At 25.0% G+C, this 27,296-nt stretch overlaps 4 protein-coding genes across 5 annotated transcripts; 3 read left to right on the top strand and 1 right to left on the bottom strand.

The window, feature by feature from the left end:
* Window positions 1-1,578: 1,578 nt before the first annotated feature.
* On the top strand, window positions 1,579-18,862 carry LOC127288662 (uncharacterized). The gene is made up of 10 exons (XM_051316266.1): window positions 1,579-1,960; window positions 7,581-8,069; window positions 9,654-10,847; window positions 14,588-15,248; window positions 16,858-17,176; window positions 17,475-17,545; window positions 17,636-17,826; window positions 17,884-18,011; window positions 18,205-18,408; window positions 18,500-18,862. Exons 1-10 carry the CDS (start codon window positions 1,843-1,845, stop codon window positions 18,674-18,676), a joined length of 3,552 nt encoding a protein of 1,183 aa, XP_051172223.1. The 5' UTR covers window positions 1,579-1,842; the 3' UTR covers window positions 18,677-18,862.
* LOC127288663 (protein SERAC1) lies at window positions 18,847-23,772 on the bottom strand. Of its 2 annotated transcripts, XM_051316268.1 has the most exons (15): window positions 23,588-23,772; window positions 23,390-23,517; window positions 23,060-23,260; window positions 22,869-22,996; window positions 22,671-22,781; window positions 22,407-22,542; window positions 20,860-21,003; window positions 20,547-20,648; window positions 20,391-20,450; window positions 20,110-20,299; window positions 19,883-20,041; window positions 19,670-19,797; window positions 19,416-19,568; window positions 19,194-19,340; window positions 18,847-19,132 (listed from the first exon to the last, which is right to left on the bottom strand). In XM_051316268.1, the coding sequence occupies exons 1-15, from the start codon at window positions 23,656-23,658 to the stop codon at window positions 18,951-18,953; spliced, it is 2,040 nt and encodes a 679-aa protein (XP_051172225.1). In that variant the 5' UTR covers window positions 23,659-23,772; the 3' UTR covers window positions 18,847-18,950. The 2 variants fall into 2 exon arrangements, with proteins under 2 accessions (XP_051172225.1, XP_051172224.1); XM_051316267.1 differs by having other exon boundaries at window positions 20,391-20,648; window positions 23,588-23,771.
* Window positions 23,773-23,904: 132 nt separating this feature from the next.
* On the top strand, window positions 23,905-25,562 carry LOC127288667 (uncharacterized). The gene is made up of 2 exons (XM_051316272.1): window positions 23,905-24,140; window positions 24,944-25,562. Exon 2 carries the CDS (start codon window positions 24,966-24,968, stop codon window positions 25,293-25,295), a length of 330 nt encoding a protein of 109 aa, XP_051172229.1. The 5' UTR covers window positions 23,905-24,140; window positions 24,944-24,965; the 3' UTR covers window positions 25,296-25,562.
* A 681-nt stretch (window positions 25,563-26,243) lies between these two features.
* LOC127288633 (alpha-ketoglutarate dehydrogenase component 4) lies at window positions 26,244-27,198 on the top strand. The gene is made up of 4 exons (XM_051316217.1): window positions 26,244-26,553; window positions 26,663-26,717; window positions 26,790-26,965; window positions 27,063-27,198. Exons 1-4 carry the CDS (start codon window positions 26,530-26,532, stop codon window positions 27,078-27,080), a joined length of 273 nt encoding a protein of 90 aa, XP_051172174.1. The 5' UTR covers window positions 26,244-26,529; the 3' UTR covers window positions 27,081-27,198.
* The last annotated feature ends 98 nt before the right edge of the window (window positions 27,199-27,296 follow it).

The following is a 27,296-nucleotide window of genomic DNA, read 5'->3' on the forward strand; positions in this document are numbered from 1 at the left end:
TTATATGTATCGTTAATCAAAATATTTTTTCCAGCCTCAGAAGTAGAAAAAACGTTTTATGATTTTATTTTTCCAAAATTAGTAATGATTTTTATTTTGAAAAATGACTGGAACATTTTTTTGTGATTCATATCTGGAAAAATAGTCTAGGTAAGATCGTTCAAATAATAGTTTTTTTTTTTAGAAAAATATTTTTTTAAAAAAAAAAAAGAAAAAAGATTTAGATTGCTGATATTCAGTGCCGAAGATGATTTAAAATTACCTTTTGATTTATGATTCGTGTTCTGTAGGATAAATTGCAAAGATTCACGGTGAGATCCTTGAGCGAATGTGTGGGAGCTGAAGAGGGCGTGTTCATTGGAGAAACAAAAAAAAAAAATCTAACAGTAGGTGAAGTGCACCCATATAAGTTATGACTCCGAGATGCAAAGTTCAAAAAGAAATTTCTTTGTAAGTTATTCTGTTTTTCACTAAATTTTCTTCAAATCTTTCTTCAATTAACATAAAAAAAAATTTCGAATTAAAATTTATTTTTATTGAAATTTAAATAATGGAAAAATTGAAATACTAAGGTCATTCACCTAGACCTAGACTGTTTTGTTGTCCTTTGTATATAGAAAAGCGTGAGCGTTGAGGTGGGAAACAAATTCGTATCAATATTAACCATTAATTTCCTGAAACTGAATTTTTTTTTTTTCAACACTCAAGGAGAGTGGTTGAAAACCTTGAGTATTTCTTTTTTTCCAATAAATGTTATTGCGCGAGAACTATTCTAGAATTTTCAAAAAAAGAATTCTTTTTTGAAAAACATTACATTTTTATGTAATTTAAATGATATATGTTGGAAAGATATAAATTTTGTAAAATGATTTTTGTTTATGCGTGAAAAATATTTATAGTATATGTTAATCGGAAAATAAACAGGAGAGTTGACCTGCAGTTTCGAACGAGTGAAGGGACGGGGAAACAAAAGAGAAGTACATCGCCAAGGTAATCTACTTTAACTTCGTTTCCAGTCTAATGCTTGCAGAAGGAATATTTTCCTACGTCTTCTCTTGGTTCGTTCTCGTTGATCTCAGGGCGACCGGGTCATTACCAACTTCGAGAAAATCATTTGTCAAGGTGTGTTTTTCATACCAGGATTTTTTTTTCTTTTATTATACTATTTTAATTTTAATAACAATTTCTATTTTTCTTTTCTTTTGGTGTAAAATCTTTTTTTTTTGAAATTAGGTCAGGAAAATAAATTTTCTAAATTGAGGATAACAGAATTTTGCAGAACGATTATGGAAAGTAAGAGGATTGTCAAAAAAAACTTGAATGATACCGCACAAGATGATTGTGACACGCGACAATGAGAGTAGGTGTAATTTTTTTTTTTTTTTCAATTTCGATCTTCTCCCACCTTGTTTGAAAGAAGGAATAATGTTTGCTGGTAGCGAGGAACCTCGACGGCCTCGGCATGCCAACTCCTTACGCGAATAAACGCGCACAGAGTCGAGTCGTCGAGTGAAAGTGGCATTTTGCTTTCTACCTCTCGAGGTTCCTTTGCCTGCCAGTGACAAGCGGAATGTTGTGTTGTTGGCGTGTCCACTAAAAATGTCCATTTTATATTTAATTTTTTTTAATCACGCGTATTACAACGATTTTTTTAAATTTTCTGTTTACAAGTTTGTTTAAAAGAAGAAAAGAAGAAACTTGAACGAAAAAGGAGATAAAAGAAATTGAATCTCCTTTCTTTTTTTTTTTAAATGGACCAACAAAAATGCGCGAGTGATTTGGTGATGATTTTGTGGATTGCTACTTGATCTGTCATCAAAAAACTGGCACGAAAAAAAAAACATGAACGAGAGGAGACAACCTTCGGGACATCCGGATGTTTCGACTCGCAATGTCCTTTTCTTTATGGTCCTGATTGCTTCCGTTTTGGTACAGAGTCATCAACAACAATCACGTCCAGGTACAAGCAATCCATACGTTATCATTTTCAACGCATTCAAATCACCGCCAACTGTCACTTTTCAGTATGACAAAAAAATTTCACATTTGAATGAGAAAAAAAAATATTTTAATTTCGTAATTTTTTTTTTTTAACAGTAAAATTTCAAATTCAAAGTAAAATTTTAGTATTCAATTTCAATTTAATAATAATAATTGAATAATAATTGAGTAATAATTAAATAATTGAATAATAATAATTCAATGAATTAAATATTAATATTAATTAAAGTAAATATTCACGAATAATTAATTTCTTTTTCTATAGTATAATTAAATATTGAATAATCTTGATTGGATTTCACTTTTTTATTTTGTTTTATTTTCGATAAAATAAAAAACATTCTTATATAATTAAAAATGGAATTTAAATGAAAATAATAATTTTAATAAAACCTAATTAGTTAAAAAAAATTAATTATTAATTATTCCAAATAAATAAATAAATAAATTATTAATTAATAATTATTATATTATTATTTTTATATTATTATTATATTATTATTAATAATTATTATTATTATTAATTATTAATTGCTATTAATAATTTTTTTTTATTATTATTCATTATTTTTTACGAAACAAATTTAGTAGAGGAAAAAAAAAAGAATAAAATTAATATTAATATTATTATTTTTATTATAGTAATAATTATAGTAAATAGTAATAATATTTTTTAATTAGCAATTAAATTTTACATAAAAATTTAATAATTTATAATTAATATTTTAAATTTGTATGTATGAAAATTATTTACAAAATTTTATTATATGCAAAATTCAATTACGGACTTGGAAATTGATGATTTATAATTGAATAATAGTAAAAATACGTTTAGTCAATGCCGCTGTCAAGAACAACATTCCTTAAAGTACAATCAAGAAAATTTAATTAAAAAAAAGTTAAAGAAATATTCATTATTTTACAAACACAAACTTTATGATCTAAGGTCATGGTCTGGCTATAATGTAAGAATTTCCCATTTATTTAATTTTCCAAATGATCGTAACTAGCAAAAACAAAATTGAATATAAATAATCGAATTCATTTTCAAGAAAACAAATTAGTTCCTTATTTTTTTTTCACATAAAACAAATTAGTCTTTATTAATAATAAATTGTATAATTTAGAAAATATGAAATTTATTTTTCAAACTTAAACAATTAGAAATTGATTTTAATTATTTATTGCGATATTAAAAAAAAAAAAAAAAAAAATTGATTTCTCTGTCAAGTATGCGGAAAGGCATTTATAGTTTCAATGTGAAACACTTTTTATTTGTTTTTCATTTTCTTTGAATTATTTATTTAATCGGTAAAATATCTTTCACTGATGACAGTTTTTTTTTCACACAATTTTATATAAAAGTCATAGCACATATTATTATTATTATTATTTGTAAACGAGAAGCACAATATACCTTTTATGAATGGCTTGATTAGGTAATTCTTCTCAAAGAAATGAAAAGTTGTTATAGGGAGTGACTTAATGAGAATTCTCAACCTTTTCATAATTATTTACAATTATTTAGAGAAGAATTTTATTTTAAAATTGCGAAAGACATTTCCTTATTAAAAATAAAAAAATTACAAAAAAAATAAAAAAGAAGTGTTAATTTAATATTAAAAAATAATAATTTAATAATTAATTATTAATTAAATTAAATTAAATAGAAAAATGAAGGAATTGTTCACTGATTCAGAAAAGAAATTTTGTAACGGGAATTTTCTTTGTTTGAGTCATGAACTAAAAATTTACCCATGTTTCATGTTACCAAAAAGTATATATATACATTTCTTGTAACCACAACCGGTTTTTATTTTGGGCTTCAATTTGTTTTGCAAGTATTACGCTTCCTCATTTTAATATCACGCAATCGGAATAATCCTTAAACTCATAGCCTTGTTACATCGAATGTCTGCTTCCGATTTTTTTTTCTCTTTTTTTTTTGTAATTGTCCCAATTAAATTGGAATAAATAATTCTTCCTTCCTTTCATTTTTCCTGACACGAAGGAAAGGAAAAAAAAAAAAGAAATTCCGTTCCGTTATTTCTTTAATATTCCCGACAGCAAATAACTATTTTTCATCGTGATTATATTGTTAATTAATTCGGTCAGGCTCGCTAAGTCTCAAGAATGCGTCCTACACTTTTTCTAGCTGAGAAATAAAAAATTTCGAAATCAAGTCTTATATTGTTTCCATTGTTCTATTTTTGTTGAATTTTGCAAATAATTATTAATAATTTATATAATAATTGCGCAATATTTTTTATACAAAAAATAATAATTTTTAAATTTAAATTGAGAATTTTTTATTTTATTTTCTTTTTTGAAAGTAAAATTATATTTCTTTTTGTGAGAAATATTTAAAAATATCTAAATGATTAAAAAAAATCGATAATTCGAAATTTTTAAATATCAAGTAATTTTTATATTTTTAAATTTCTTTTTTCTTTTATTCTCACTTGTGAAAGTGTAAAAAAAGCGGTTCGAAACTAAATTTCAAACACTTTTATGGTCCAATAAAAAAATCTACTTTCCTTGATTCACAAACATAAAGACAGTGAATCACACGTTGTTTTCTTTTCGTTTTTCTAATTTAAATGTGTAAAAAAAATGCACTTAAAGTTTCGTGAACCTTCTTTCGTTTATTTTATTTTATTTTTTCGAACAAAAAAAGTATAGAAGAACCAGAATTCAGATCCTTCTGCATTCTTGGATGCAAACGTAATTTTTTTCTCATCCCTTTTGTTTGTTTATCTCGATTCGGATTTTAAATCCTAAAATTAGACTCTATACAAAAAAGCGAAATATATAAATAAATGAGATCCGAAATTTTTTTTCTATAATCGTACGAAAAATTGATAAGGCGAGGGGATTATTTTTACAATGTAAATTTTTATTTTTAATTTTTTTTTTATGAATCACAGAGGAAAATAATGAATATTTTTTGTTATTACAATTGTTAAAATTAAATTTTTTTTTATTGAGTATTTATCGAGGATTTTTAGATTTATTATTGCCGAGAAAATTATTATTTTGTGAATGATTTTACGCTACTTAAAAATAATATACAATTATTAACATAAATAATATATAATTATTGATAAATAATATGTATAATTTAGGTAAATAATTTTGGGTATTATTTTTTTAAACGGAATTATAAAAATTAAATGAGTGCACTAAAAATATTTGAAAATAGAAATTTCCTTACTAAATGAACTATGTGATTATATATTATTATTATTTATCGGAAATCAGTTCATCATTATTTGAAAATAAAATAGAAATTTCCTACTTCGTTTTCACTTCTTCAGTGAACTGAGAAATTACGCATATAGAGCATATATATATATTTTATATGTATTTAAAAACTTCCTGAGTTGAAGTTGTAAACCAACTTCATTGACTTTAATAACGCTATAAAACAAAATCGACTTTATGTCAATTAAGCCACCTTTACTGCAAAATTGATCCTATAAAAAAAAAAAAAAAAAAAACTTTCTTTCAGTTTGCATACTGATTTAATGAAATAATTACCATTTATCTAAATTAATTAATTCAATTAAAAAAAAAACTATTTTTTCAAAATAAAAAGAAAAATGATAATGATAGTAAAAATTATTCTAAATTAATAAATTGAATAATTTAAGCAATTTGGAATTTTTTTTTCGAAAAAAAGGGTCATTTTTTGTAAATGAAAAAAAAAAATTAATTTAATTTGAAATATTGAAAATTATGAAATAGTTTCGTAATTTATTTCTGATCAATCATTTCCAGATATTAATAAGTGAAAATTGACTAATATGTAAACTAGTAGCATACTTTTAGAGTTCATTAAATACCAGTAATTTGTTTCAGACAATTTCGTAAAATGTTTAACAACTGAGAATGAGAGACGGAGAGAGAGAGAGAGAGAGAGAGAGAGAGAGAGAGAGAGAGAGAGAGAGAGAGAGAGAGAGAGAAATTGAAAAGGAGATGCATACTCCATTAAGTTCAGATTGAATCGCAAAAAAGCCTACAGCAGAAATGTATATGCAATTAGTGTACTATTATAATGCGAATCTCATAAATCTCAATTGAAAAAAAAAAATTTAACTTTATTCTTATTTTGAAAAGTCACGAGACGCATATATGCATTCCTTTTTGCATATAAATAATTTATTTCTTTTCTGCAGAGGAGAAAAAAATTTAAAGAAAAGGAAAAATATTACAAGATGTTATTATAGCCTGCATTATGAAATATTTCATCATTATTGCCTCTCTTTGCATACCGCGAGCTGATTCTGTGATTCTGTTTCAGACGTGAAAGGCGGCTCCTTGCCGCAGGAACAATGGCTTTCGTCAAAGTTCATTGTTTCGAATAAAGAGCGATTACGAAAATGATGATCGATGCCAGTCTGTCCTTTTTTTTTTGAAAGAAGCTATTATTTTGCATTCAATAGCCGTAAAAAATAGCGCGCCTCCAAAAAATTATTTTCTTTGACCTACAAAAACGCATTTATCTGGGTCAAAGGCATTCCTGGAATAGGATTTCAATTTTAGATACAGTTTTATTTCATTTTTGAATATAATTTTTATTTTCTATTTAATTTTAATGGGGAAAAAAAAATTTTCAATTAAAATAGAATTTTAATTTTAATTTATTGCATATTATTTGATTTTTGAATATAATTTTTATTTTCTTTTCTATTTAATTTAGAAACGATTTATTTAATTTTAATGGGAAAAAAAAATTTCAATTAGAATAGAATTTCAATTTTAATTTATTGCACATTATTTGATTTTTGAATATAATTTTTATTTTATTTTCTATTTAATTTAGAAACAATTTATTTAATTTTAATGAAAAAAAAATTTTCCAATAGAAATAGAATTTTAATTTTAATTTATTGAACATTATTTGATTTTTGAATATAATTTTTATTTTCTTTTCTATTTAATTTAGAAACGATTTATTTTATTTTAATAAAAAAAAATTTTCCAATAGGAATAAAATTTCAATTTTAATTTATTTATTTTTGATTTATAATTTTTATTTCCTTTTCTATTTAATAATGATTTATTTAATTTTTAAGTAAATAATTTTTGTCGCAATTATTTTTTTTTTAGATAAAACAGGAATATATTTGACTATTTATTATAAATGCTAAAATCTAAAGAAGTGTCCCAGTTTTCTAACGGAGAGTAATATTGCGAAATTTTTTATTGCAAAACATATTTGCCGCGAGAAACCATAAGTTGGAAATTGTCGGGCACTTTACTGACAATAAAAATAAAATATTTTGCAATCATTTTTGCGCGAGAACTGTATCCGATCGTCGCTTAGAGATCATGATTATAATTACCATTAGGCGTTAATAAAGTTGTTATCCTGTATATCGATGACCTCGTAATGTGATTATATTTTTTTCACATATAGTCAATGACCTCCCTTTTTAGAAAAGGCATTTTTCAATTGTAATTTAAAATTACAAACACAACTTTCACAATTTGAAATAATTCTTGAATATTTTTTTTTGTATTTTAATTATAATTGTAATTCAATTATAATAATAATTTAATTTTTAATTTTTTAGTTTTAGATGCAAGACAATCGTGGATCCAAATTCCGTTTTATCCAACGAATTCCGTGTATGGACTGCGACAACAACAGCAACAACAACAACAACAGCAGCAGCAACAAGTGGCTCCCATTTCCGGTAACGGAGCATCGTCGCCGTTGTCGTCTTTATCATTGTTTCGTGAGAACAATGTCAGGGTTCCGTCGCAGGCCGAAGTAATCAGCCATGAAGAGAATGATGAGGTGGAATATGTCGATGAAGATTACGAGGGTGATCTTGAATCAGAACAGGATCCCAGAAGCTCTCGAGTTCATCACGACTATGAGAATACACCCGTGAAACAAGTATTAAATCACACCGCTCATCTTCAAGCTGGCAATAAAAATATTAACGGCAAAAATAATTCCTCTCATCAGGCCAATCAACACGAAGATCCCGCTTCAACTCAATACGACTCCTATTATTATTACGATGATTATGAAAATGATACACATTCTGCCGATGGTGAGTTTTATTAAATTTTTTACAAAATAAAATTTAAAAAAACTTCTCGGTTTATTTTATTTTTTATTCATTTATTTTTAAAAATATTGTAAATTTAAAAAATTGTAAACAAATTTCTTAGCGCGAGGAAAAGCAATTTTTTTTGTTTCTAATTGTGCAATTAAGGAATTAATTGAATTTGCTATAGTCTCTTGATTTTTCAATTAAAAAGGCGAGATTTATAAAAAAAAAATCACAATCATTGAATCGATATGGTTTTACGACTTTCTAAAAAAGGCCCAAGAGGGAAAGTTCGAGATTTTAAATCATGACATTTCGATTAAGATAGCACCTTAGTTTTCATATAGCTCACTTTATCATTCTTGATTACTGGTTTTATGCGCTACATATCCACCTGATTCTATTTTCCATTCCATTCCATTACACTTTTTTTTCCTCTTTTTTATTTTTTTTCACTTTCTCTGATGCCGCTTTTCACTGAGAAATCATTTTCTATACATCACTCTATCGAGTAAAAGAGGAAAACTTTTAAAAACTTTCTCTATATAAGAACTAGGTCGTAAAATGTGTATAAGGAACTGGAAATTATTTTTACTTCCGTTTCTTGACTACGTAATTGAAAAATAATGTCACATATTTGGAAAAAAAAATGCACATTTTTTTTTCTCTTCTGTTGGGAAATGAAATAATTTTTTTTTTTAAAGATAGTGGTTGTCGATAAAATTTGAAAAGTAGTACAAACAAGTTTTAATGTACATTCACTTGATGTAGAATATACTTTTGTATTTTTGTGGGTGGATGCCTTTAAACGACCGAAAATTATTGTTACGTCATTTTATACGAAGCGGACTTTTACTTTCCCTCTAGTTTGCTCTAGTTATTCTATTGATGTCAAAAAACTTGATTTTAAATTATTATATTCTCTCCCGGGGATTAGAACCTTGAGGACAATCTGATATTTCCTTTTTCTTTTATTTAACAATTGATTTGTTTCACATTTTTTTTCTAATTAAATTTAAAATTAAATTTTTTTTTTATTTTAATTTTATTATAAAAAATTTTTGTAATTTACAATTTGTTTTCAATTTTAATTTTCTATAATTTTAATTTTCTGTAATTTTAATTAAAAATAATTTCAGTATAAAAAGTAATTTGATTTTAATTTTAATTTTTTTTTTATTTTTTATTTTAATTTTATTATAAAAAATTTTGTAATTTACAATTTGTTTTTAATTTTAATTTTCTATGATTTTAATTTTCTGTAATTTTAATTAAAAATAATTTCAGTACAAAAAATAATTTGAACTGAATAAAAATTGAAAGCGGTTCATAAAACTGGAAAATGTCTCGTGTGAAATATGACGAAATAGAAAATTTAGTTACCTATAGGTCAACGAGTTTCATTCAAATTCAAATGTCAGAAGCAGTGGTGACGTAAAATTTCTTACACAATAAATTTTAAGAAAAATTCAAAACAAGAATTATAGTTTTTAAATTAAGAATTTAATTGTTGTTTTCAATAATCAAGAAATAATAAAAATAAATTATTTTTAATTATATTAAAAATTTTATTTTATTTTTCAGTCAGTGTGGATTATCCCGATCCTTCGGCAATCGAGGAGAAACTTCCATTGCAAGGAGCAGAAAAACACAATTTAGAATCAAATAAAAACGATTCAATGGCCATAAATGTAGAAATAAAATCAGTTTTCAAAAATGAATCCAAATCAGAAGACAAAAAATCAAAATTCTCTTCTGAAATTTCAAAATCTAATTCTTCTTCCGAGATTTTGTTACCGCAAAAAGAAAAAGAATTAGAAATAGATGATGATTTTTCAGAAACTGATTCACATTCACAAAATGATAAAAATGTGGAAACAAAAGAATCAGAGGAAATTGTAACTAAACCACCCGCTGAAGAATCATCATCAAAATCGATTTTAATTGGAGAAGCAGTCGTTTCTGTGGTGACAACAAAAAGTGTCGTAAATGGTACATTTTCAGTGCCAGTAACTTCATCGCCATTGACAACGGAGCAAATTTCTGCACCACCCACATCGCCCAGCTCAATATTGTCCTCAACTGAAATCACTTCAAAATCAATTGACGACACAAGTCAAATTGTCGTCACAACTGAAGATTCATCGCGAATTCTCGCCTCAGTTCAAACTAGTCGTAGTATTTCGGGTGCTCGATTTTTACCATTCCCCGTTATTGATCGTGTCGAACAATTTGATCAAAGCAAAGAGGAAATGGTGACAAGTAAAAAAATTCACACATCATCCGAATCAACCGAGAGTATTATCGATAAACTCGATAGGGTTCAATCTGAATTGTCAAATGGTTTTCTCGCCGGTGGTTTTCGAAATGCTGGCAATACATTGCAAATGGATGAACCACCAGCCGATAGTGAGACACCAACAAATCAGAAACGATATTCAACGATAAAACCACCGGGAAAATTTGTTCCACGACGATATAGTGATAAGAGATTTTCAACGACGACAAGTGTGACAACACCTTCAACTACTGTCAGTACAACAACTACGATTAAATCAACTACTTCGAAGGCGAGTACCTCGAGGTTTAAATATCAAACAACTCTCGATGATTTAGAGGGATTGTTACCGAAAAATTATCCAAAAAGCAGTCTCAGAAGACAATTTCCAAAGAGTACTGCTACCACAGTTGCCGTTACTGAAGCGACAACATCGCGAAGTACAACTACTTCGAAGAGTGCCACAATTCTTGAAGATATTAGCGCCTTCTTACCACCAGGTAAATAATTTTTATCTCAGATTCTATTCACTTTAATTTAGCGGACCTTGAAATTTGTGAAATTCATTTAATTTCATAACAAAATTATATGGGAAATTTTCATTGAAAATTTTTTTTCGAAATCTATATGAAAAATAAGGAAATACGTATTTTTTTATTTTTTTATTTGATGAAAATGAAGGAAATTATGATTTTTTGAAATTTAACGTCAACGAAGAAAGTGTGTTTTTGGAACATTTTTTAATCTATTGTACTAAGAAATTAAAAATTATGCTATATATGAAATTTGTTCATTTTTTATCAAATTTTTCAAATATGTGCTAAAAAATAACGTACCTATAACAGAAACAACAAAAAAGTTGAAATTAAACTTATAAAGTGAGTTTTCTCAAAAGAGACACTTTCGATTTTTAATTTTTTTTTTGCATTACAATCTCTGATGATTGAAGAATTTTTTTCCCCTATCTGCGAAAGTGGTATTTTTAGTTTTTAAATTACTATTTATAATTTTTTTTAGTACAGCTCACAGAATTTAAGCATTTTTTCTACAAATATAACCTTTTTCCATTAACATTTATTTGTTTTTATTTAATTTTCATAAAAACATACTAAAAATCGTTGCGTCAAGCTTAAAAAATGTAAATAGTAATTTAAAAACTAAAACTACCACTTTTGCAGATAGGGGAAAAAATTCTTCAGTCATCAGAGATTGTAATGCAAAAAAAAAATTAAAAATCGAAAGTGTCTCTTTTGAGAAAACTCACTTTATAAGTTTAATTTCAACTTTTTTGTTGTTTCTGTTATAGGTACGTTATTTTTTAGCACATATTTGAAAAATTTGAGAAAAAATGAACAAATTTCATATATAGCATAATTTTTAATTTCTTAGTACAATAGATTAAAAAATGTTCCAAAAACACACTTTTTTCGTTGACGTTAAGGGGAGGGACCGGTGAAATTTCAGCCTACTGAAGTTATTATTGTTAAAGAGTGTCAATTTTTTTTCTGGCATAATTTAGGATCCAAAATTATTATAAATTATTAAAATTTCAAAAAAAATTTTTTTTAGCCATTTTAGAAAATTTATTTTTTGGAAAAATTAAATTTCTTTAAATTCCATACGATTGATTGTTTAAAATCGTGAAAAAAGCGTAAAATAAATTCGACAATAAAAAATAATGAAAATTGTGGAAGTAGTTGAATTTTTTCAAAATTACCACTAAAATTGAAAGCAATCAAAATTGATCTTGTTTAGGGGTAATAATTTTTTTCAACATTTTTTTTTCAACCAAAAATCTTATTCTACTGAGAAAAACAACAAAAGGTAATTTTTAACAATTTTACAAATATTTTTATTTTTCAAAATTTTCATTTTTTGAAAAAATTGAAATTTTTCAAAATCCATACGCTTGATTGTTTAGAATCATGAAACAAGCGTATAAAAAAATCGGCAGTCAAAAATAATTAAAATTGTGAGAGAAGTTTAAATTTTAAATTTTCGAGAATTTTGAATTTGATTTTAAAAATTATTAACAAATTTATAGTTTTTCAATTTTTCATGATATATTATACATTTAAATAATTAATATTGTCAGAAAAAAAATTGACCACCCTTAAACAGCTTTAATTTTGATGTGTTAAAATTTCAGCGGTCCCTCCCCTTAAATTTCAAAAAATCATAACTTCCTTCATTTTCATCAAATAAAAAAATAAAAAAAATACGTATTTCCTTATTTTTCATATAGATTTCGAAAAAAAATGTTTCGGACAAAAAAAAATTTTCAATGAAGCTGAAGTACACAACGTTTACCAACGAAATTTTTTTTAAAGTTGTATATTGATTCAAAAATTGTATACAAATACAAAAAATTTATGATGAGAAAAAAGATGCGCCAGGAAATTTTGTACAAGATAGTAATTTGAAAAAAAAATTATTTTTAAAAATTAATTTTTGAGGTACAGGGGCCAACGAATACCTATTAAATATTAATTATAAAAATACAGACCTCAAATCAACTTAAAGACACAAAAAGTCGTTTTAGTCGATTTATATTCCAAAAAAAAGTGGATTTGTTTTTTATTTTAACAAAAATATTTTACAGACTTTTAAATAAAAAAAAATTTTTTTTAATAATAATCCTTTTCGAAGGGTTAAAGTTGAAATTTTTAGAAATAATTAAATTTCAAAAGATATTGTTAATTTTCAAACAATTATTAAATTTTACAGAAATAAAAATAATTTATCAAACAATTTTTGGAATACATTTTTTAAATTTAATTGAATTTTCAAAGAATATTATTAAAGTAGTTAAAAATAATTGAATTTCCTTAGAGTTATAATTGAAATTATTAAATTTCAAAAAAAAAAAAAATTTCGATGGAACATTTTAGAAATAATTAAATTTTAGATGCTTTTAAATTCAAATTATTGAAAATTCAATTAATTTTGAATTCAAATTTTTGAGAATAATGAAATTTTATTTGATTTTAAATTTGGAAAATAATTGAATTTCAGTTCATTTTGAAAATTTTGGGAAAAAATTGAATTTTAATTGAATTTTTGGATAATAATTTAATTTAAGTTCATTTTTGATTGAAAATTTGGATAATTAATTTTGAATAGAAATTTTAGAAAATAATTGAATTTTATTTAATTTTAAATTGAAAAGTTGGTAAATAATTAAATTTTAAATTGAAAATTTTGGATAATTATTGGATTTTTAATTGATTTTGAATTAAAATTTCGGGTAATAATTGAATTTTAGTTTATTTTGAATTGAAATTTTTAAAAAATAATTCAATTTTATTGTGATATTTTTTTTAAATTATAAACAATTGTTAAATTTCATAAAAATTTTAATTGAAAAATAATTTTGATATAATTGAATTTGTGATGTATTTCATTAAAATTATTAAAAATAATTAATTTGGTGAAGAATCATCTTAGTTGAAAATTTCTTAAATAATTGAATTGAAGAAGATCTGAAGAAGATCTACATTTTATACTAAAAAAATGTATTTTATTTACATTTTTTTCAAATGTAAAAAAAAATATCGCATTTTATTAAAATAAGTCGATAAAAGTCTTATTTTTGAAAAAAGTCGGAAAAAGTCGTATAATCCGAGGCTTGTAAACATATAATTTTCATTATTATCATTTAATATGTAATAATATTCTAATAAATTAAATTATTATTAATAATATTAATCTTTAATTTCTTTATAACAAATAATTAAATACTCAATTTGGCGCGTTTAATTTTGCTAGTTTTCTAATATAATTATATTTCTTTCTTCTAAAAAGAAAATTAATTCTTGATTAATTTAATTAATTAATCGAATCTCAATTTGTGCGAAACGTTGTTTCGTAGAATATTAATTTTGTAGAATGGTAATTCGAAAGAATCTTAATTATCCAGAAAGAAGATTAGAAAGAATATTAATTTAACAGAATATCCATCTGTCTAATTGATTCGAATTTCTGCATAATTAAAAATCTAAATTTCTGGCTAATTAATTTTTGTCTAAATAAAAATTCTGCAACATTAATAATCAATTAAATCGAATATTCAGTGAAATTAAAATTCTATTTTTCTTTTTCTACAAAATTAAAATTGAAAAATACTCAAAATAAAAGAACCTTAAAATATTGAGTTTCTGATGAAAACAAAAATTTATTTTAATTAATGAATTAAAATTAATTAATTCCTGAGTTTTAAATGAAAATTTCCCTTCTCCAGGTTACAAGCCGAAGAAAGAAGACAACGTCACGGAAAAATCGCTAATAGAAAAAATTTTCAGCAATTCTCACAAAATAAATCTCACTGAATCGTTAAAAAATTCCTCATTTGAAAAAAATACTGAGAATGATAAATCAATTTCTTCTTCCTCGATTCAAAATTTATTCGCCAAATCGGAAGTAGATATTTCAGCTTATTTACCACGTGATTTTAAGGAACAAAAAAATTCCACCGATGACAGCAATAAAAAACCAATTCAAGACTTATTTGCAAAATCGGCTGTCGATGTGTCGGCATTTTTACCCAAAGATTATAATAATAAGGTAAAAGGACAAAATTCGACAAAAACGACAAATAATAATAATAATAATAAATCGATTCAAGATATATTTTCGAAATCAGAAGTAAATATTGCTGCTTTCTTGCCAAAAGACTTTAATTTGAAGAAAAAGAATGGAACTGATAAAGATGGAGATGAAAAGACTGTAATTTCTAATGTCACGCCAATTTCAACGACAATGAAGACTGGAGGAATAAAACTCGTTTTTCCAAGTAGACCGGGAGGTAGGAAACCAAGTGCCAAAATTACAACACCACAAACACCGCGAGGCGAAGGTCCCGCTGCTGCACAACCGAAAATTCAAAAGGGCTGGCCCATCAGGTAATTGAAATTAATTATTATTATAGTTTATTTTTTTTTTGCCTTAAAAATATTTAAATTACTTTGAATTTTAGGACAAAACTTTGAATTATTAAAGTATAAAATATTATTTACAGTTTAAAATAAAAAATCTCAGTTTGAGATAAATGGTTAAAATTCAAAATTAAGAGGAAAAATTCGAATTAATACTTAATTACTAAATTTACTAAATTACTTACTAAAATACTTAATGAATTTCTGATTTCCAACAACAAATCGCTAGATTTTAGAAATTTTTTTTAAATAATTCAATTTATGAAAAATTATTAAAAATTAATTTAGAGAACAATTTTTTAGATAAAAATTTATAAATACTTAAATTTTTGAATAGTTTTTTTTTAAGATTTTTAAAGTTAATTGAATTTTAGATTTGAAATTGAATTTTTTTGGGAAATTTGAATTGCTGAAGATTTTTATTTGCAAATTTTTAACATTAATTGAGTTTTAGTGAATTTTTAATTAAAAGATTTTGTAAATAATTGAAAAATATCGAAGAATTTTTATTTAGTTGTTATTTAATTAAATTATTGAAATTTAGCAGTTAAATTTTTTGTTAATGATTAAATTTTAGAATATTTTCAATTGAAAATTTGGAAAATATTTAAATTTACAAAAAACTTCAAATGTACAAATTCTGTAAAAATTTAATTTTGATATTTGGAAATAATAATTTATATCTCGAAGAGCTGCAATCAAAGTTTTTAATAATATAATGAAATAAATAAATTTTGTAAAAATTAAAATTTTTTTTAAATTTGAAAAGAATTTTTAAATTTAAAATTAAAATCCAATAATTTTAATTTGGTTATTGTTTAAATAATTAAATTATTGGAGAGAAGTTTATTAAATTTTTTTGAAAATGACAAAATTTTCCAGAATTTTAATTAATTTTTTTTTATAAATAACATAATTTTTTATGGATTTAATAAAAATAAATCAATATTAAAAGAGTTGCAATTAAAAGTTTTGACTTTTTCTATTTTTAAACGATTTTAATCTAAAAATTTTAAAAATAATTCAATTATCGAAGAATTTACTCAGAATAATGAAATAATTAAGTTTTTTTTAAAAATAATAATAATTTAAATTATATTTTTGAAATTAATTGAATTTTCGAATTGAATATCAGAATATTGAATTAAAAGAATAGTAAGTAATTGAAATTTTCTAAAATTTGATTGAAAGCTTTGGAAATAATTGAATTTTTAAAAAGAATTTTATTAAAACTTTTGAAAATATGTTTTTTTTTAAAGAATTTAAATTTAAAATTTGTTTAACATGTTTAATGTTAATTTTTGTTTAACATAATTTTCATTTATCACAATTTTTTGTAATAGAATTCTCATTTGATAAAAAAGAAACAAAATTTGAAAATGTCAGGGAAAAACACAAAAAATATTGTCCGAAAGTCAAGGAAAATTATAAAGAAAATTTTTGTGGCACCTAATAAAAATATAAAACTTATGAAAACAAAAATAAATAAAAATAATCAAAAGATTTCGAAACTATAATTTTATTAATTAATTTTCATAAATTTTTATTAAAATTTTTTTTTTTGGTGAATTTTTAGAGCAACGACTGAATTCACTGGATGGCCAACATCATCAACAACTCCAATTTCAATTGAAAAATTATTGGAGGCAGCTCGCACTGCAACTGTTTCATCTTTCAATATATCTCAGTTTCCCACAATTAGCGAAGTCTCGAGTACATCAACGACAACCACAACAACAACAACGACTCCAAAACCAACGACCCCGGGTATTTGTGATGATGAGTGTGAGGTTGCGGGTACTATTCGTATAATTGACAATGCCACTTGGGTTCCCGAGTTGCTTGATCGAAATACACGAGAATGGCAGGATCTTGCAAACAAGGTCGAACGAGAGGTGCGCTTTTTAACTATTATTATTATTATTATTATTGTTTTGTGGTTTACTCATTCGCTGCTATTTCACATTTTTTTTTCCTTCTTCAACAGAATTCTCTTTTGTTTCAATATTGTAATTTTTTTTTCGTTTCTTTCTTCTTTACCAGAATTTTCTCTTGTCTCAATTTTGTAATTTTTCATCCTTTCGAAATTGTTTGATAATGAATTATTATTTTATTTATACAATTCAAAAAGGACGAATTAGAATTTTTTTTAGTGAATGAAAAAATAACGTAATTTTTTTTTTCTCTTTACAGATGAATTTTGTTTTTGCAAAATCTGCCGTTTTTAAAAAATGGTTCAAGAACATAAGAATCGACGCATTCAGGTATTTAGTTTTTTTGTAGTGTTTTCAATTATTTTTGTAATAATTTTATTTGAAATTTTTTACAAATTTTCGTATTTTTTGTTGTTTTAGCCAGGGGAGCATTCTCGTCGATTATTTCGTGGAATTAAATAATCTTCACGAAGGTGTTAATACTCAACAATTAAAAGTGATATTTCATGATTCATTGAGAACCTATAATAATCGATTTAATGAGACAAAAACGAAGGGTCCATTGAAAATGGGAATGTTTACCATTGATCCAAAGTTTACTGATTTTGTTGGTAAGTTTTTTGAAGAACACTTTTTTTTATAAGGAATAATATTTTTTTTTTCCTTAGTGATACCGAGGATAATGACTCCACATTCGTCGGAACATGAAGAAAAATTGATTCCTCAATGGGCAATCGCTGTCATAGTCATTGGAATTGGAGGATTATTATTTATAATCATTTTTGGAGTCTCTGTGGTATTTTTTAACTTTATATTTTCAATTTTTATTTATTTCTACTTTTATTTATTGATAATTTTTATTTAGTTTTACTTTTATTTATTAATAATTTTTATTTAAATGTAGAATTTAAATATTTGAAACCAAATTAATAAGATTATAAAAAAAAAATGAAGGAATTAAAATAAAATTGATAACATTTTATTTTCAGTTGGCAAATCGACATAGCGTACCAAAATTGAAGCCACCAGTGATGGCGATATTCGATGAGGAGACGACGAAAAATGTAATTCAAGCGTCTCACGCTCCACCGATGCAAAGATCGAGCGATTATCACAAAGCGGACATTCACACAATGTGGAATGACCCGGGCACTGCTTGGAATGATAAATCCTTCGAGTCAAATTCAAACAAGGTACATGGAAAAAAAAGAAGAAATTATTCCATTTTGTTTGTTTTTTTTCGACATTCCTGACTTGTCAATTCATATTCATTCGACGTTTCAGATTTTAGTTGATGGTTCCATGATGGAGAGTAAAAAATACAATATGTACGATAGTTGGCGATCAGAATGGAATGGATATTATTATAATCCATCACATTCAAGCAGTAAATATGGAGGATACGATAGCAGCGTTAATTTATCTCGTCATCATCATCCGGATTATGATACAAATTTTTAAAAATTTGATAAATAAAGAAAAGTGAAAAAGAAATTCTTCTTGTGATTCTGTACTTGGGATTAATTTTTCATTGTTAATCATTTTTTTTTTTCTTCGAAATTCAGTTTTAAATTATTAATCTCTGGTCTTTTGTTAATGTTGACTAGTCTAAATTAAGTTATTAAATAAATTCGAATAAGTTGATAATTCTTTGTTTCGTTTTCCTTTTTTTTTTATTTGAAATATATTTTACATTCTTAATATAGAATATTTATAAATAAAAAAAAAAACCCTTTTACGACACTTTATTTGAGATTGAAAAATATTCTTTCACTGACTTTGATTTTTGTGGTGAATTTTCAATATTTCTTTTTATAATATTGAGAACTTTTTGATATAAAAATGATTGTCTATTTGCCGGTTTGCAAATGGAAAAATGATCCTGAGGTATTTCGAAAAATTCACCTACACCTGGATCTAGAAAAGAATTTTAATTATTGACAAAAAAAAATTGAAAATAATTAATAATAAAATTTACCTGCTGATTTTGGATTGACAAATTTAAATTTTAATCTTAATGCCGTAACGAGTGTAGATTTTGTTTCGCTGAAACTAACGATATCCATTGGAAAATTGTCTAACATTTTAAGAAAATTCGCGTGTAATTTCAGCAATTTTGGCGATTCTAAATTAGAGGAATAAATAATTAATGATAATTAAAAATAATAATATTTTTCGATAAAATAAAAATTGAACTTACGTTCTCGTAGTTCTTTAACTTCAATCGAGGGCCAAACAAGCATTTCCGTTGCTTGTGTCAATGCAGCAACACTTGAACCTTGATGAGGTGTACTAAAGAAAATTATACCTTTCGACATTTTGCAAATATTATTTTTGTCCCCATTTTTCCATTCTGAAATAAAGAATAAAATTACAATACATTCAAAATTACATTTTTTAAAAAATACATTTTAGTACTTATATATTTAAAAACAATTGAATTTTTATTTTTACCTTCGACCAACATTTTTTTTGCCAACAATCCACCCATTGAATGACAAATCCAAACCACGGGTCGTTTTCCAACTCCGGCTAAAACCAATTTTCTGATAAATTCATCGCTTCTTTCTTTAATTGTACTCCTGAAAAGAAAATTTATTTAAAAATTATATAATTATGGATAAATTTTATCAAACAAAATATCATTTTTTTATTGCAAAAATGTACCTCATTCCTTCAATAGGACAAAGTGGTGTCCAAGTCGATAGATTAGTGTCGTAATTAATTCCAATAACACGCACTGAAGGAACATCTTTTGAAAGCCAATCTTTTGGCCAACATTGCGTTTTACAACGATTTTCTTTGCTTTCCATACATTTATCATCTCTAGAAATAAATAAAAAAATTTTTTAATTTCTCGAAAATTAAAAAAAAACTGAATTGTTTTTTTTTACCCTCTGCAAGTATAAGGACCACAGGCTTGATAATTAACATTTACAGGACAATCGTGAAGAACAACTTCAAAATCATGACCAATTCGTTTCCATTCACGCATTTTTAAATCCTCAGCTAAGTCTTTGACAAATTCCTGTGGATATTCGTCAATCATTTCGGAAAATGAATCAAATTCCTCGGGACAAGGATCTAAAAATTTATTTATAAATATTTTCATCAATTTGAAATTTGTAGGAAAAAAAAAAAAAACAAGTTTTCTATAAGAATTTTGAAGACAAACCTACAATCTCCGCAGATAAAAATTGTGAATCTCGTTGTCTCCATGTGACAAAAACCCCACCTAAAAGTCCATGTATAAAAATTACATCCATTTTTCTTTGTGTTCGATTTCTGTGCAATGGATGCAGTGGATAAATTCTTTGTGAATATATTTCACCTTTATTATCATCTAAATCTAAATTTGCCAATGCTCTTGCTGCCGGTGCTGACAATCGAATATCCTCATCTCTTGACCATGCTGCCAATATTCCTATCCATCCTGATTTTTTTCAAAATTACAGAATTTTTATGTTAAAAACTATTTTAACACAAAATATTAAATTTATTTAATAATTAATAATAAATATTTAATAACTATTTTAATAAAAATTAAATTGACAATTTAAAAAAATATTCGCCCTTTTCTGTATTTTTTTCAACATAAATTGTTTTCGGAGCTTATAGTTTTATATTTTACAAATTTCTTATACCTGATCGAAAAATGTCATCCAAATAGTCAGAGTGAAGTGACAAATTCGACAATATTTTTGCAAGTAATATTTTCATATTAAAGTTATCTTTGAATTTATTTTGAATATTCATCAATACAGCCAGACCACCAACATCAGCAACATCTGAAAATTTTAAAAATTTTTAAATAGAAACCAAAAAAAAAATTAGGGTCAACCGGGGTAAATCCGAACGCTTTTAGTAAGTTTCAACAATAACATATAAGTTTTTTCTTTAAAAAAAAATACTTTCGGTATTCTGGTGCATGAAGTTGTTACTTTACTTCCATAGAACAATTTTATGGGGTAGCAAAAATTTTTGATAAATTACAATCACAGGAAACTTAGCGTTCGTATTTACCTCGATACTTTGCAACTTTCCTAAAATACCGGGGTAAATACGAACGCCACTCTGTATTTCAGAAAAATCTTAGGGAAAATAAATTTAAAGTATTGCAATTGTTAAACTTATATAAAAACTCAAAAAAAATACGATAATAAACCTATTATGTAATAATGCATCATATATAAATACAAAAATCAAACAGGTTAAAAATTAAAATGCATTACACAATTAAAACCTTCAATAACTTTATCAAATCATAATGGATTTTTGCAAAACTTGATACAGAAAGTATTTTGGAGTGATTGAATGTAAATACAAAAATAAAAGTCAAATTTTTTAAATTCATAATGGCGGACTTTCTTAAAACTTATTTTTAAAAATGATCAAATTTGCTAACTCCAAATTCGTAATCAGCGACCCTGAAACCCCCCGAGTAACAATTTTCGAGCGAATCTAATGAATTTTTTAATTCTCGTCCGCCATTTTGAATTTTGAAAAACTGACTTCAAATTGGTAATTAGCGACCCCAAAAACCGTAGAATACCAAATTTTATTAAGATCCTGAAAAACTTTATTCAACAAACCATTTGGCAAAAAAATTGAAACACTCCTTCGAGAGAACAGAGATTAAGTTTCTGCTTATTAATTACTAACGAGGATACGTATAGAAAGAAAAACTTTTTTCTATGTACTTTTATAATGTTAAAATAATAGTGTAATGAAATAAAAACAATTTTGTGTGGCTCTGATGTAAAAAAAAATTATTGAAAATACCGTTCGGATTTACCCCGGTTTTCCAATTTTCCTGGGTAAATACGAACCGTCTGATATTATTAATAAAATTTTACAGAAGGCAAAAATCAAAAATAGTTTCTGTTCTAGTATTCATAACAAACAATTATAAATAATAAAATAAATTTTTAGCTTCTTTTTCTTCAAATACGAGACAAAATACTGAAAGAGTGTCATCTTTGATTTTCAATCTTTTTTGCAATACTCGTTATCTTTGTTTATGCTGTTGCTAATTAACAAACGAAAAATGGGATAATACTTAGAATCTCTTGAAGAGGATCTGAGGTAAAAATTCTCATATCGAACTTATTTTAAAAAATTTTAATTAAGCTGAAATAATTAGCGTTCGGATTTACTCCGTCTGACCCTAAATAATTTGAGAAAAAAAAACCTTTGCTGTGTTGCTCAAGAGAGGAATGATGATGAATAGCTTGTACACAATTTTGAAGAAATTCTTGATCCCATGTTATTGCTGGTGGCACGGCAAGACCAACACTCACTAAATCATGGTCGAATATTAAACCTTCCTACGAGATTTTATGTTTTACTCCTTCTATATATACAATAAGTTTTGTTTTTTCGTCTCTAAATTTTTTTTTTTCATGCTTAACTTTCATAAAACTCGAAATAGAAATTTATTCTTTTATATACTCACGCGATGAAAATCTTTAAATTTTCTATTAATAAATTGTTTTAAACATGGATGACAACTGTGACATAAATTATCAAGTTTCAAAAGAATTTTATGTGCTCTCTCTATCAGGTCCTACAAAAAAAAATAAAAAAGAAAATTATTTTTCAATTACAAAATTTTAGTATTCTAATTATATTAAAAGAAAAAATTGTATCATACAAAAAGTTTATGGTTCTCATGAAAATAAGGTGGAGGTAAAAAAAATCTCAAATCTGTATTAGGCATTCTTGCTAGAGAGACAGCGGTTCTTGCATCGAGCATTTGTGCTAAACCTCGATAATGCCAATCTAAAAAAAATATTAAAATTGAAATTCTTTTTTTTTTTAATATTTCGAAAAATAGAAAAATACCTTTTAGATGTTTTAAATTACTCAATGAATATACAGCCTTATCTCGTTCTTTTTTTGAACCATTTCGTGCCATGTACAATAATCTATAAGCTAAACTACGATTCAATGATTTCCACCATTTCATTATTATATTGGTGAGATTTTGTGGTTTTTCCTTCACGTACGAATTAAGATCCTCCTTTTCTCGAAACATAAAGATTTCTACAAGAAAAATTTTCTTATGTAATATTATTATATTATATATATAATATTATACGTTTCTTAATATAATATTTTTATTATTTATTATAAAATATTAATTTCAATAATTACATTAAAACAATAACAAACCTTTAAGTCGAGGATCGTCAACATAAATATATTGTACATGAATATTTTCTAATTGTAAAACATTAGTTGCAACAGATGAACGAACTTTTTCTGAAATCTGATGCAATTGATACAAAATCCAACAACCACTGAAATATCAAATTTTTAAAATCTATTTTTCCTTTTTTATTTTAATGAAAATTTATTAAAATTACATACCCCGCAGAAACGACGCAAATTCCACTTGATTTAAGATAATAAATGTATTTTTTATAATCTTTTAGTAGCATTGCTTTTTCTATAAAATGGCACAAATATATATTTACAAAACCAAATAATAATAAAGAACAATAATAAAATTTGTCAACATATTGATTCTGTCAAAAAAAATTTTAGGTTAGAAAAATTATTAGGTTGGCAACAGTGGTTATGGCTCACAGTAGTGAGCGATTTAAAATTTTCCCGCGTGCGCATAATTTTAAATTTGTATTGCGCACTTGACTACGCTAGTAAAAAATTGCTACCATTCACAGAGACGCGTTGAATCTTGCATCAAGCGCAGCATTATATTGCATTACATAGATTTATCATCAGATTGTGATTTAATAACAAGTGATTGTGATTTATTCTCTTGTAAATCAATAATAAAAGAATTTGAAGAATCATAGAGAGAAGAAGAAGAAGCGTGTTTTTCGATAATCACTTTGTTCAATTAAACGCCGTTGGAAGCACGTGCTTGCAGCTTGAAACTATTTTCTCCACGTGCAACAAGGTAAATTATATTAATTTTTATTTTCTCTTTATATTTGTATACATACAAAATTTTATTTTTAGTTTTTAACTTTTGTAATTTATAATCTAATAACTGAAAGAGTTTAAGACTATGGTTTCAAATTCATCAAGCTTAGACTTTCGTCTCGTATATATCATATCGATTTCATATAAACAAAGTTAAGATAATTCTCGTACTTGTATCAACATCTTGTATTATTATAATATAAAAAAAAGCAATTTCAGACATTACTACATTAGGTTTCTTCGTGCAGTAATCTCAGTAAAATTGCGATTATTACAGTGAAAAAAAATAATTTATTTTACTATTATTATTATTTATTTTACTCTACTATTAGCAAATAAATATTTATTTCGAACTAAATTTTTATTTAATTTAAATAAATTGTATTTTAACTCAATAATTTATGTATTTGAAACAAATGCCATTGACTCAATGATTAGATTAGATTTATTTTCTCCTAAGTTCTATAAATTTTTTTTTTCCTTCGTACTTTGATGATAAATTTCAATTTTTATTTTATTTTACCTTTTACTTTATTTATATATATATATATTCGTAAATTAAGAAAATGAAAGAAAGTAATTCTACTTTATTAAAAAACTAATAGTGAATAAAAATAATAATTATTTAATACAAATATTTATTTGATAATAAATCGATTATTTTAATAAAATAATTTTTTTATTAAATTACAATTACTTTGTGATATTAAATTAAATATTATTATTATTATTATTTAATAATAATATTATGTATTATAACTTAATCTTTTTCAACAGAGTGTACACTGTTTTTTTCATCATGGCGACTATTCAAAAACAACTTGCGTGCCAATTGCAGCGTTTCAATTTTATAAAAAAAACCTACAAAAAAGTTGTGAAAACAGGACTATTTCAACTACGACCACTTCGTAGGTATTCACGTCAGGAAGTTGTTGTTAAAATAGAACTTCTCAGAAGCACGTGGAATGATTTTGCCGATTTACATAAAGAAATTTGTAATTCGAAGACAAATTCAGACGAAGCATTAACTTATTTTGAACAGTGTCCTTATGAAAATTGCATGAAATATTACAGTAAAGCACTTTCTCAATTGTTAACAATGCAGGAAAGCTACATTAATAGATCATAAAACTCATAAAAAATCATATTTTTAATTCATAAATTTGATCGCATTTTAAAAATATTCTTCCATCAGATTTTTAAATCAATGTTCTTTTTTTTAAATTATATTTTTCATCGTTTTAAAATTTCTTTTTTCAAAAATTTTAACAGTAAAAAAATAATTATTGTGATATTACTCTCGAGCTGCATGTCTCGTATAATAATAATAATTTTAAATTATGTTCTCTATTCAAATTATTACTTAGATTTAAGAAAATAGTTTTATATTTTTATATTCGCCAAAAAAACGTATAATACTTAAGTTATTTGTCAAAATAAAAAAAAAAAAAAAAATGAAAATGAAAGTACTTTTTTTTTATTTCTGCTGTCGAATAGAAATCAATATTTTTTTTATTCGAATAATTTTTCGTTTTTGTGTATATTCAAAGTTTAGAAAGTGATTTGTTGCGGTTTGAAATCTCCCGCGTTCGTACAACTTCAAATTTGTTCGAAACTAGTTTTTTTACTACATTAGTCAAAGTTAATATTTTTTTTCAGTGATTAAAAATAATTCATATAAATTACAATAGCTGCATATTGTCCTTCAGATTTTGTTTTGTTTTTAAATTTTTAATTATAACCTAAACTGAATGACAACATGTAGTTTGTAAGACTTTTTTTATTACCTTTATTGAACGTAGAAATTTCCACAAGTTCAGATGTTTATTTAATATAAATGCTTAATTTTAACACTTTTTACGATATAAAATGTTTATAACCTATTATTTATAACAATCAAATATTAATTTTAGTCGCGCTATCTGTCGGCTACCATGGAAACTTTAGTTCGTGGCGGTACCGTCATAGACTATTTCAGGTTCTTATTGGTTGTTGTTCCCGCAAAAATTTAAAACCGACCAATGAAATTGAAAAAAGTGTATAGCGGTGCCGCCACGAACTAAAGCTTACATCTGCCCCAAGAGATGTCGCAAAAATTTTTTTTATTAATTTGATTTTACAGTTGTAAACATAGTTTTAAATATATTTTAAATTACTGTCATTAATTACAATAATAGTTAAAAATTTTTTTCTAAAATCGATAATATTGATATTGACAAATTGACACCTGTAGTGAAAATAAAGGTTATCTTATAGAAAACCAAAATGGCTGACTTTATATAAGTCACCATAGAAATTTTAATAAAAAAAAAAGAGAAAAATAATTATCCCATAAAAATATTTATTAATTTAAATTGTTTGTAATGATGGCCAGTAAAGGATGGAAGGTAATTTTGTAAATTTTATTTTACATAATAAAGAAAAATTTAATTGACAATTTTTGACAGATGAAATTCTCTATTAGAAAAACATAATTTCTAATTTTTTTTGAATTAGATTGTTCAAGCCCATGTGCCGTTAATTAAATTTCGTAAAGGTGGAACAAGCAGAGGTAAATATAATATTATTGCTGAGAATAGGTTTCTTTTCTTTCATTTTGATAAAATAGAATTTGTTGGTTAAGTTGTCAGTGGAGCAACTGCCACTCCATCTGCAACATCAGCAGGGACGTCGTCGTCTGGAAAAATTAGCGGTGCTACGGGACCTAATGTGATACCATTACCAATTATTGATGATTTACAATTACCACCTCGTTTTCATAGACGAAGAATAGATGAAAAGGAAATTGAATATATTAATGTAAGAGAAATTTTTCTTTTATTTGCAAATATTATCAAATAAAATAAAAAGCAAAAATTTCTGTTTGGAGACTAAAGAATTATTTCCTTTTTTTCAGCGTGGTGGTCCAGAGTAGAAATTAAAAAAAAAAAATTAATTAGGACTTTTTAAAAATTATGAATGATACTATAAAAGTATTGTACAGAAGCAAAAGTTTATTCATCTTATAAAATATAATATATAGTATTCTCGAATTTTCAAGGATTTTTTGACTGGGTGAAATTTATTATTTTACTCCTCCCCCCCCCCAAAAAAAAAAAAAAAAAAAACCATTGCGTTTCTCTCTCTATGC

Source organism: Leptopilina boulardi, unplaced genomic scaffold (assembly GCF_019393585.1).
Source record: "Leptopilina boulardi isolate dan_hultmark-lab unplaced genomic scaffold, ZJU_Lbou_2.1 LbouV2_392, whole genome shotgun sequence".
In the NCBI taxonomy this organism is placed as follows: domain Eukaryota; kingdom Metazoa; phylum Arthropoda; class Insecta; order Hymenoptera; family Figitidae; genus Leptopilina; species Leptopilina boulardi.

Excerpts from the sequence above, each read along its gene's own strand:
- LOC127288662 (XM_051316266.1), top strand. The coding sequence starts at position 1,843 with ATGAACGAGAGGAGACAACCTTCGGGACATCCGGATGTTTCGACTCGC. Across the intron at positions 1,961-7,580 it reads TCAACAACAATCACGTCCAG|TTTTAGATGCAAGACAATCG; the intron begins GTACAAGCAATC and ends TTAATTTTTTAG. Across the intron at positions 8,070-9,653 it reads TGATACACATTCTGCCGATG|TCAGTGTGGATTATCCCGAT; the intron begins GTGAGTTTTATT and ends TTTATTTTTCAG.
- LOC127288663 (XM_051316267.1), bottom strand. The coding sequence starts at position 23,658 with ATGCTACTAAAAGATTATAAAAAATACATTTATTATCTTAAATCAAGT. Across the intron at positions 23,518-23,587 it reads ATTTGCGTCGTTTCTGCGGG|TGGTTGTTGGATTTTGTATC; the intron begins GTATGTAATTTT and ends TTGATATTTCAG. Across the intron at positions 19,341-19,415 it reads AGTTAAAGAACTACGAGAAC|AATCGCCAAAATTGCTGAAA; the intron begins GTAAGTTCAATT and ends CCTCTAATTTAG.
- LOC127288667 (XM_051316272.1), top strand. The coding sequence starts at position 24,966 with ATGGCGACTATTCAAAAACAACTTGCGTGCCAATTGCAGCGTTTCAAT.
- LOC127288633 (XM_051316217.1), top strand. The coding sequence starts at position 26,530 with ATGATGGCCAGTAAAGGATGGAAG. Across the intron at positions 26,554-26,662 it reads TGGCCAGTAAAGGATGGAAG|ATTGTTCAAGCCCATGTGCC; the intron begins GTAATTTTGTAA and ends TTTTTGAATTAG. Across the intron at positions 26,718-26,789 it reads TAAAGGTGGAACAAGCAGAG|TTGTCAGTGGAGCAACTGCC; the intron begins GTAAATATAATA and ends TTGTTGGTTAAG.